The 12,047-nt window shown below is 41.2% G+C and overlaps 1 protein-coding gene across 1 annotated transcript in view; it reads left to right on the top strand.

Moving 5' to 3' along the window:
• Positions 1 to 8,705, top strand: part of CYBRD1 (cytochrome b reductase 1) — a gene marked incomplete at both ends in the record, with an annotated part of 32,389 nt that extends 23,684 nt beyond the window's left edge. Inside the window, 2 exons of the mRNA XM_080689926.1 lie at positions 6,776 to 6,930; positions 8,402 to 8,705. Of these exons, the coding sequence (XP_080546052.1) occupies positions 6,776 to 6,930; positions 8,402 to 8,705 (459 nt within the window). The remainder of the gene's footprint in view (positions 1 to 6,775; positions 6,931 to 8,401) is intronic.
• Between the last annotated feature and the right edge of the window lie 3,342 nt (positions 8,706 to 12,047).

Genomic DNA, 12,047 nt, shown 5'->3' with positions numbered 1-12,047 from the left:
ATTTATAGTGATGTGACTTATGTCAGTAGTCCCTACAGGTAGAGGGGTCATGAAAACAGCTGAGCTAGGTAAGGCATTATTGCCAGGTGGATGGTAGTGTAGGAGGGAGGTGTAGGTTATTGGCAAGAGACTGAATGAATATTTGGAACATCCGTTATCTACTTTATAAAAACATGTGGACAGCCGGGCGTGGTGGCACACTCTTGTAATCCCCGTGCTTGGGAGGTAGAGACAGGAGGATCGCGCAGGTTCGAAGCCAGCCGCACTGGCTTAAGAGACCCTGTTTCCAAAAATAAAAATATAAAATAGGTCTGGGAGTGTTCCAGGAACCCCAGTACCACCAAAAAAAAAAAAGAAAAAAGAAAAAGAAAGAAAACAACATGTGGACAAATTCAGGTGTGGTAGCACACACCTGTAATACCAGTACTTGGAAGGCTAACACAGGAAGATCAAAGGTTTGCAGCCAGCCTCATCAACTTAACAAGACCATGTTTCAAAAATAAAATAGGGCTGGGGGTGTATCTCAGAGGTAGAATGCCCCTGGGTTCAATCCTCGGTGCCAAAAAATTCTTTTTTAAATATTATAGTGGTGTGGTGGTGGCCGGGCGTGGTGGCGCACGCTTGTAATCCCCGCTTGGGAGGCGGAGACAGGAGGAAGGTTCAAAGCCAGCCGCGCTGGCTTAAGAGACCCTGTCTCCAAATTTTAAAAAGTATAAAAATTGGTCTGGGAGTATAGCCCGGAGGTAGAAGGGTTTCCAGGAATCCCCCAGTACCACCAAACATATAATAATAATAATAATAATAATAATAATAATAATAACTATATATTATTATATAGTTGTTTATTATTATTATTATTATTATTATTATTATTATTATTATTATTATTATTATTATTCTAGTTGGTACTCATTAGACTTTTCTCTTCTCACTCCTGGAGGAAAAGTGGCACTTTGATCTCATAAATGAAGAACACAACTTGGAAATGACCTAGGACAGAATTTCTCAAAGTATGGTCCCTAGACAGCATTAACATTGCAAGGAAAATTAGAAATATAGACTCCTAGCTTCTACCCCAGACCTACTGAATTAGAAATTCTGGGAACGAGGCCCCATAATGTGTGCCGCAGTAAGCTGGCCAGGTGACTCAGCTGTACACTAACAATGGAGAACAGCTGAGCTAGGAGAGAAGCCTGCAAATGGCCACAAGGTGGATGTTACCGTAATCCCAGTGAAAATAAATGTGAGCTTCTGGGAGCTCGCCCATCTTGTGTAGCATACCCAGCACACAGTGCAAGTGCTGGCTCATAACAGTGAGGGCTTAAAACCTGTGTTGGGTGGAGGAATGAGTGCATACTAACAGCAGGGAGATGAAGGAGAGCTGGGAGAAGCCTCCACGTCATCTGAAATTGACTTGATTGCTCATTAAATCCACCTTTATGCATCCCCATTTAAAAAAAAAACAGTAAACCATACATAACACAAAAACTAGCCAGGCAGATATTTCCTGCTCTCATTAATGACTTTTGCAATAAAAACTTTTGTTCTGTCTGAAGGTTTCCACACTTAAAAAACCCCATCTGTTTCATAAAGTGAGATAAAACGGGGATAGTAAAATATATTTAGGTCTTTAAAGACATAACAATTGACTGAGGAAAAACCCAAGTATTTAAAACAGAAACTTTAAAAGTATGCTTTTATGCTGGGTGCGGTGGCGTATATCTATATAATCCCAGTACTTGGAAGGCTGAGACAGAAGGATTGTAGGTTTAAAACTAGGCTCAGAAACTTAGCGACTTAGCCAGATCCTGTTTCAAAATAAAAAATAAAAAGGACTGGGGACATAGATTGGAGGTAGAATGCCCGGGGTTCAATCCTCATTACCAAAAAAAAAAAAAAAAAAACCCAAATAATACACTTAAAAAATCAATTTCTAATTATAAAAGTAGTATACATTAATTTAAATTTTTATGAAATATAGGAAAATATTTTTAAATTATTGATAGAGAAAAAGCTAGAGCTATTTTTACATTTTTATTTAATTCCTTTTGTTATAACTATTCATATATGGATATAGATATTAATTTTCAACATCATTAGAATCATACTATATTTTCACCTTCATCTCTAAGTTATAACTTTTTCTGAGATTGTATATTTTCTTAGTTCCCCTAACTAAGAACTTCCATTGCGATGAAGAACAGATACCTGAAGGTGGTGGTTCCTAAACAGTGAAGCACTTTACTTACACACAGTTGGGACTTAATAATGTTCACAGGCTGTAGGTAAAAGAAGATTCCACTGCCTCCTCTTTGGAGATTTTCTTGACTACAGTTAGCCTGTATCTCTGGGATACTTTGAGTGAATCAAAAGCAGTGGTCTTCCAGCTCTAACATGTATAAGAATCACCTGAGCATTCTGTTAGACATGAGTAGTCTTGCCAGGCGTGGTGGCACAAGTTTGTAATCCCAGCTTTCGGGAGGCTGAGACAGGAGGATCGCAGTTCAAGGATAGCCTCAGCTACTTAGTGAGGCCCTTGACAATTCAGTGAGACCCTGTTTCAAAGAATAAAAAAATAAGGCTGGGGGTGTTGCTGAGGGGTAGAATGCCCTTGAGTTCTGTCCCCAGTACCGAGAAGAAAAAAAAAAGTAGTCTTGGGCCCCCGTCTGGAAACTGATTTAGCAGGTCGGACGTGGCTCAGGCACATCGTCGGCTTAAATGTATACCTAAGTATTGCTGGTGTGTGCCTTCTATGAATCACACTGTAAGAACCACTGTTAGGGACAAAGAATTTGTAAAGTGCTAAGACTAATATGGTTACAAGAAAATAAAGAATGATTATTATAGCCAGGCATGGTGGCGCACGCTTGTAATCCCAGCATTCGGGAGGCTGAGAACAGAGGATCACAGCTCGCAGACAGCCTCAGCTACTTAGTGAGGCCCTCTGCAGCTTAGTGAGACCCAGTTTCAAAATAAAGAATAAAAAATAGGGCAGGGGGTATAGCTTAGAGGTCGAATGCCCCTGTATTTCATCCCCAGACCCGCAAAAAAAAATGATTATTATAAATTATTACAAATGATAAATTTCAATCATTGAATCATTTGAAACAGTTGTAATCAAAGTCAAGCATGCTTTGCCTATCTTTTTAAGGAATGTGATTTTCTTTTGTTGAAGAATTTCTTCAGTGATGAAAGTTATATTTAAATTGCATGGGGATTTCAGGAAAATGCATGCAACTGGAGGCCATCATGCTAAATGAGGTCAGCCAGACTCCAAAAACCAAGGGCCGCATGTTTACTCTGATATGTGGAAACTAGAGAGAAAAAAGAAAGATCCAGGCATGGAGGCACACGCTTGTAATCCCAGTACTTGGGAGGCTGAGACAGGAGGATCGCAGGTTGGCGGCCAGCCTCAGCTACTTAGTGAGGCCCTCCTTAACTCAGTGACAGGCTGGGATGTAGCTCAGAGGTAGAATGCCCCTGGGTTCAACCCCCAGTACTGCAAAAACAAAAAACAAAAAATAGCAGCGAAACCAGTAGCTTAGTGGAAAAGGTTCTGGGGGAGGGAAGAGGTGAGGGAAAAGAGAGATATGAGGAAAGAAAGAGACCAAAAAACTGTTATGTGCACATATGAATGTATCATTATGCATCTCACTATCATGGACAATCACAACACACCAATTTAAAAATTACAAATAAGCTGAGCATGGTGGCTCATGCCTGTAATCCTAGGACTTGGGAGGCTGAGACAGGGGGATCATAGTTTCAAGTTCAGCCACAGCATTGTAATGAGACTCTCAGCAACCTAGCAACCCTTTTACAAAAAATAAATAAGGGCCAGGCGTGGTGGCAGAGGTTTAAATCCCAGCATTCTGGAGGCCCTGACAGCCTCAGCTACTTAGCAAGGCCCTTCGCAACTCAGTGAGACCCTGTTTGGAAAAATAAAAAGACAAAACAATAGGGTTGGGGGTGTAGCCTGGAGGTAAAATGCCCCTGGGTTCCATCCCCGTACAGCAAAAATAAATAAATAAATAAATAAAAAATAAAAAATAAATAGGGATAGGGTGTAGCCCGGAGGTAAAATGCCCCTGGGTTCCATCCCCGTACAGCAAAAAAATAAAAAATAAAAAAATAAAAAATAAATAGGGATAGGGTGTAGCCCAGAGGTAAAATGCCCCTGGGTTCCATCCCCGTACAGCAAAAAAAAATAAAAAAATAAAAAATAAATAGGGATAGGGTGTAGCCCGGAGGTAAAATGCCCCTGGGTTCCATCCCCGTACAGCAAAAATAAAAAAATAAAAAAATAAAAAATAAATAGGGATAGGGTGTAGCTCAGAGGTAGAATGCTCCTGGGTTCAATCCCCAGTACACACACACACACACACACACACACACACACACACACACCTCTTAAAATTGCTCGGGATTCTATAAGCTAATTTCTGACTTCTCACCTACTTAGGTCATTGAGCCCTATAGGGTTAGAGAAACATAAATAATGAATTATGAAGGAAATGAGGGAAAACAATAGGATCTTTAAAATGGTATGTTTTTCTATGGGTAACTCACAGAAAAAAATTATGGTGCTTTACTGACAGAAATATATATTTGTGCTAAGTCCTTGACAGTCATTAAGCTGAGCCACATTTTTGTATACAAAGCACAGTCAGGAAGTTTTCCCTCGAGTATGATTAGAATCACCGAAGTTCACTGAAGGAGAATTAGGAATATCTTGTACTACCTCAAGGGAACCTGCTGAACCATTTCTAATAGATTCAGGCATTTGTGGCATTAAATGAACAATGAAACATGCACATCAGCCCATAAAAGACATTTCTTATTTTTTTCATGTGTATTACAGGTAAGCTGGTTCTGAGTGTGAATTAAAACTTTGGTGCCCTCCTCCTATTCTTCTGGTTCCCTCTTAGTCCTCGGACCTCGGTCAGGAAAGATAATCAATGATGGTGGTGTTTTTCTCCAATCCATTAATATATTCTCATTCTCTCTCTCTCTCTCTCTCTCTCTCTCTCTCTCTCTCTCTCTCTCTCTCTCTCTCTCATTGTTGTTTTGTTAGGATGGTAGATGCTAAATCAATACTTGAGAAAAATGTCCCTTAAATTCAGTACTCCAATAGCCAAAAAGTCATCTTTATCTTCTTAAGGAGAGGAGCATACACCCGAGCAGGGACGGTGGGGAACAAAACAAGACTGCAGGTGTTCCAGACTTCAGCTCATACAGGAATCTTGCCATCTTCTCTGTAAAGAACCCGCTAGGGATTCAATTGCCACGGAAACACAACTGTCTTGCAGAATTCATTTCTTCCTTGTGAAACAAAATCGTCACCTTCTTTCCATATAGCTTTTTAACCTGAACAGACTGAATCCTATGTCCTGATGTGTTTGGTTAGAGCGATTAGCTTTTACTTCCCTTCCTACTTGGCAACCTTGGGAAATGGATAAAAGCAAACAAGTAAGGATGTTAATAGTAGAAAAAGCAAATAAACTGGACATAAAAATGTCCATTAATAAAGCACAAATAACTTGGTTATATATACTTAAAGTAGACTATTAGCTATTAAAAAGAATAAGCCAAGTCAGGCAAGGTGGTGCACACCTATAATCCCAGTACTTGGGAGGCTGAGACAGGAGGTTTGTAGGTTTGAGGACAGCATACAGAAATTTAGCAAGACCCTGCCTAAAAAAAAAAAAAAAAAAAAAATATATATATATATATATATATATATATATATATATATATAGAGAGAGAGAGAGAGAGAGAGAGAGAGGTGTAGCTCAGAAATAGAATGCCCCAATACCAACAGAGAGAGGGAGAGAGAGAGAGAGAGAGAGAGAGAGAGAGAGAAGAGAGAGAGAGAGAGAATGAGAATGAGAATGAATATGAGAATAAACTAAGCTGGGTATGGTAGTGCACAGCTGTAATCCCAGCTCTTTTGGGGAGACTGAGGCAGGAGGATTGCAAGTTTGAGGCCATCCTGAGCAACTTAGCAACACCTTGGCTCAAACAATAAAAGGACTGGGGGTGTAGCTCAGTGAGAGAGAACCCTGGATTCAATCTCCAGTACTGCTAAGTAAATAAATATATACACAGCCTAAGGAAAAGCAAGGTAGAGAATAATATGTAAAGTCCCATGTTTTACTTATTTATATTTTTTTGGCACTGGGGATGGAACCCAGGGGCCTTCTTCTTCTGAGATAAACCCCCAGCTTTATTTTATTTTTTATTTTGAAACAGGATCTCACTAAGTTGTGGAGGGCCTTACTAAATTGCTGAGACTAGCCACAAATCTGAGATCCTCCTGTCTCTGCCTCCCACATACAGGGATCACAGGTGTCCCTGGCTCCCATGTATATACTTTTTTTTTTTTTTGGTGGTACTGGGTTTCCTGGAACCCTTCTACCTCTGGGCTACACTTCTAGTACCTATTTTTAGACTTTTTTTTTTTTTTTATGTGGAAACAGGGTCTCTTAAGCCAGTGCGGCTGGCTTCGAACCTGTGTAATCCACCTGTCTTTGCCTCCCAAGTGCAGGGATTATGAGCGTGTGCCACCATGCCCGGCTCCCATGTATATACTTTTAACACTCACACACACACACACACACACACACACACACACACGGTGATTATCATAGATATTTTTCTTTTGGGTAGCCCCTTAATTCTATGTGAAAGGTTTCCCCATTTTTCACATATTGTTTTTATTAACAATTTAAAATTAGTACTTGAAATTAACCGTTTGCACTTTTTTGGTGTTTAGCTTCTGTTTGGTTTCCTCGTCTTCCTGCTCCCATGGGCCCCCCCTCATCTGCGAGCCGTCATCATGCCCATCCATGTTTATTCTGGACTTCTCCTCTTTGGAATGGTGATTGCAACATGTCTCATGGGAGTGACAGAGAAGCTGTTTTTTGTCTTGTAAGTTGCATAGTCTTCCTAATCAGAATGTGTAAGCTGTAAAATGTTAAATACTTGTTCTCTGGGAAAATGTAATATAAATGTAACAAATTTTTAAATCTTTTTTATTGGTGCATTGTAGTCATATATCTTAATGGAATGCAAGATGGTAGAGGTATACATGCACGCATCACTCATTTAGCCCTTCCCCAATTCCCTCCCCCCTCCTGAATGTAACAATTTTTAATATCAAAAATTCTAAGCTGAGATGGGCATGGTGGCACATGTTTGTAATCCCAGCATTTGGGAAGCTGAGACAGGAGGATCGCGGTCAGCCTCAGCTACTACTTAGTGAGGCCATTTGCAACTCAGTGAGACCCTGTTTCAAAATGAAGAATAAAAAAGTAGGGCTGGGGGTGTAGCTAAGCGGTAGAATGCCCCTGGGTTCCATCTCCACCACCCCAACACACAAAAAAAATTCTAAGCTAGCTTGGTGCAGTACTACATGCCCAGTATTTGCAAGGCAGGAGGAGGGAAAGAAAGCTCAGGCCAGCCTTAACAACGTAGTGAAGCCCTGCCTCAAATTAAGAATGAAGAGAGCTAGAGGAGCAGCTCTGTGGTAGAACACCTCAGGGTTCAACCCTCAGTACCACACACAAGATATTTAAAATTAAAAGACTTTTAAAAGACTTTATTATATCATACATGTAATAGGATATTACTAAAAGCTTAGAAGGACCATTCTCCCCAAACAACTGTTGAAGTCACAAATTCCATTCTTTTGATGTGCATGTTTTTACGGTAACAATAATCATAATTTTACACACATTTTTGTTTCATCTTTTCAAAGTTTAAGTGATAAAGGTGTTCTAGATCCTATATTTTCTTTTCTTTTTTTTTTTTTTTCAATACTGAAGATGGAATCCAGGGACATTCCACCTCCAAGCTATACCCCCAGCCCTATTTTTTATTCTATTTTTTTTTTTTTTTTTTTTTTTTGGTGGTACTGAGGTTCCTGGAAGCCCTTCTACCTCCGGGCTACACTCCCAGACCTATTTTTACATTTTTATTTGGAAACAGGGTCTCCTAAGCCAGCGCGCGCGGCTGGCTTCGAACCTGTGCGATCCTCCTGTTTCTGCCTCCCAAGCGCGGGGATTACAAGCGTGCGCCACCACACCCGGCTTTTTTTATTCTATTTTGAAACAGTATCTCACTAAATGGGCTGGCTGTGAACCAGCAATCCTCCTGTCTTGGCCTCCCAAGTACTGGGTTTACAAGCATGTGCCACCATGCCCAGCTTAGATGCTTTATTATTATCATATCTAGGATTTTTAACAATTTTATACTGTTTCACTATGTCAATTATAACATAACTTAAATTTAAATTTACGTTGAAGCTGTACCAAGTGTGCATTTTGAACAGATAAATTCAAGACCATACCACATGCTGCTCTATCACATTTGCCATTGCACTTTCTCTTTTTTTAAACAGGAACAATCCTTCATACTCTTCATTCCCACCAGAAGGTGTTTTCGCAAATGCCCTGGGCCTTCTGATTGTGCTGTTTGGGGCCCTCATTTTGTGGATCGCCACCAGACCACAGTGGAAACGTCCTAAGGAACCAGATTCTACACTTCTTCAGCCACACGGAGGCAAGACAGAGGGAATGGAAGGCACTGTCTCCATGAGCTTTGTCAACAACCTGGACAGATCCGATTCAGATTCGAACAGTGAGGCAGCAGCCAGGAAAAGAAACCTCGGCCTTGAGGAGTCTGGCCAGAGGTCTACCATGTAAGGTGTCAGGGGGGCGAACCCCATCGCTTCCCCTGTACAAGCTAGCTCTGCGGTTTAGCTTCTCCTGCTTAGCTGTAAGATGATGGAGCCACATAGCATCAGCATTTGTGTAATCACTGAGGAGGCTTTCTTGGGTCTGTATTGATGGAGGCCTCTGGAAAAGACATGATCAATATTAATAATAGTATATATAAATTGTGTTAATGGGACTTCTTTCTTGTTGAGGACCAAAGTGTTGGCAGAGTGCCCTGTACAGACTACATGCTGGAAATGTGTCTGCCGGTAGATTGATGTGAGAACCCGGCAGCACCTCTGGTTTCTTGCTCTTCGAGTCATTTCCTCTTGATTCTGGAAGCCTAGTGATTTCAGAGTGAGGAAGCAGTTCTACAGTTTTAAAATCAGATCATGAATATCTGGGCTAGGATCTAGGCCATTGTGTTACACAGATATCATGACTAAAATACAGAGTTTAAAAAAATAATTAGGAAAATAATGAGTTCCCTTCTCCCCAGGGGGACCTTCTGCACTCTTCCCAGCTGGTCTGGGTTGCGATTGGCCCTGGACACAAGGATACATATCAGGGTGCTTGGGGAAGTCACTGGGCCATAGGTAGCTGAAGAGATCTTTTCTGGTCACACGTGGAAGATTTTTCCAAAACTCTGTTTAGGTCCAAGATTTCTCTGGGTTGGTGTACTTTATAGTTCAGATTCTAAACTTAGAAAATACACCCGAGTGCTTAAGCAGCAGAAACTGCTCTGTGAAGTCCAAGGAACACCTTTCCCAAAGTTTCTGGGTTTTGTTTTTAGAAGTGCTCACATGGCCCCTCCTAAGTGCCAGACACTCTTCTGAGCACCCTCAGAATAGGAGTTCTCTCGGTCCCCAGACTGCTAGTGAGGTAGGTGTTGCTATTCTCCCTGCATTACAGGTGAGAAATCTGGAGTACAGAGAGTTTAGTAACCTGCCCAGTGTCACATAGATCAAAATCGTGGAACCGACATTCAACCCTGGCAGTCTGGTGCCTCCGTGCATGATCCTAACCACTTCACTACACTACTTTCCTGCTTTCTGTTAACTGTACTTCCTGACCCATCCTCGAATAAACCTCCTCAAGTGGAGTGGAGTTGTTCAAGAGGACTTCTTTACTCTTGGCTCTCTTCCACAGAGGTGCCCCAGATAGTCTAGGGCAAAGGACCGCCCATCCCTGGATGTAGAGCATGGGGCCTCTGCTCCTGCCAACCAGCCACCGCCTGCTCGATGCCCTTCTCATTTTAAAATTGTCTCTTGGTGATAGAAAGATTTGGGCAAGAACATCTGTACCTTTCAAGATTGACTAATAAATTACAGTATTTTTTCTTAAGTATCTAGGCTCTGGGTTGATTTAAAACCTAGAGTAGACTGGGCTTAGTGGCGCACACTTGAAATCCCAGAGCTTGGGAGGCTGTGACAGGAGGATCATGCAGGTTCGAAGCCAGCCTCAGCTACTTAGTGAGGCCCTCAGCAACTTAGTGAGACCCTGTTTCCAAATAAAGTATAAAATAGGTCTGGGAGTACAGCCTGGAGGTAGAAAAGCCCCTGGGTTCCACCCCCAGTACAAACAAACAAACAAACAAACCTAGAGTAGCACCTCTGCGGAAATTATGCATTTTCATTTTGGTTGATTTTTTGCTTCCTTGCAGTTTGAAGCTGAAACAGTTTAGAGTCAGGTGTGGTTGTGTGAGCCTGTAGTCTCAGCTGCTTGGGAGACTGAGGCCAGAGGATCCTCTGAGTTCAGGAGTCCAGGCCACCCTGGGCAACATAGGGGAGAGCCTGTCTCTTAAAAAATCAAACAACACACACAAACTGAACATTTTTTAAAATTTTGGGGGTACTGAGGACTGAAGCCAGGAGCATTCTACTTACTCCCAGCCCTTTTATTTTTTGTTTTGAAACAGGGTTTTGCTAGGTTGCTGAGAATCTCACTACTTGCTGAGGCTGTTTTTGAACCTGTGATCTTCCTGTCTCAGCCTTCTGAGTACCAGATTTACAGGTGTGCACTACCATACTCAGTTGCACTGAGGCACTTTAATAAGGATAAAAAATTTACACTACACTTAACATTTTGAATGCTTAGTGGACTTTCTTTTAGGTAATTGGTGATTTCTTTTTTTTTTTTTTTTTTTTTTTGCACTAGTAGGGGTTGAACCCAGGAGCATCCTACTATCGAACTATACCTCTAGTTCTATTTTTATTCTTTACTTTGAAACAGGGTCGCAGTAAGTTGCATATAGCCTCACTAAGTAGCTGAGGTTGGCAGTGAACCTGCGATCTTCCTGTCCCAGTCTCCCAAGTACTGGGATTACAGGTATGTGCCACCATGCCTGGCTATGATTACTTTTTTTTTTTTTTTGGTGGTACTGGGGTTCCTGGAAACCCTTCTACCTCCGGTCTACACTCCCAGACCTATTTTATATTTTTTTAATTTGGAAACAGGGTCTCTTAAGCCAGCAAGGCTGGCTTTGAACCAGCGTGATCCTCCTGTCTCTGCCTCCCAAGCGCGGGGATTACAAGTGTGCACCACCACGCCTGGCATGGCTATGATTGCTTTTAAATATAGAATACAAATTAATTACACTCTATTATATTTTCTCTTCCCCCCTTTGGTGGTACTGAGATTGAACCAGGGGGTTCTGCCAATGAACTATAATCCTGCCCTATTTTTTTTTTGAAACAGGGTCTTACTAAATTACCAACCTGGCCTCGAACCTGCCATCCTCCTGCATCCGCCTCCCAGTACTGGGATTACATGTAATTGTCACCATAACACTGTTTTCCCCACTAACACTGTTTTCTTCTTATTTAATTAATTCTATCTCCCAAATTAGTAGTGATGTCAGAAGGGTCACCAGTGTCCAGTCCAAAGTCCAGAAGATAGTAGCATAATTAAATTCAGCAGGAGTGCTAAGTAGGAGTAATTGCAAGGTCATGCCCAAGCATAATTTGATAAACAGATGTTTCATGACATGAAGATGCACAAAATTCCAGGGTTCTTTTGGGGACAGGGATAGTGATGAGTCCCAAGAACTGAGGTTGCCATTCTTTTTATCTATTATTATTATTAGGCCAAAAAGAGGTTATCAGTGCAGGACTAATTATTTGGCCCTAGAATAGCTCCATTGCAAAGTATTTGAGCACCCCTCATTTCAACTCTTTATTTGGGCTAATGTGAGGGTAATCTTACAGATATTATAGTAACTTTTTTCTTTTTCAGCCTTTATGAAAAGGATGCATAGTAAAATATATCTAGAAAATCTTTCTATTTGAGGCTCTTCTTTTAATGGGCTTTTTATTCTAAGGATAATTGCAC

This window comes from Muscardinus avellanarius, assembly GCF_963383645.1.
Source record: "Muscardinus avellanarius genome assembly, chromosome: 2".
NCBI lineage: Eukaryota > Metazoa > Chordata > Mammalia > Rodentia > Gliridae > Muscardinus > Muscardinus avellanarius.
Note: the sequence above shows the minus strand (reverse complement) of the source record. Positions and strands in the feature narration are given on the sequence as shown.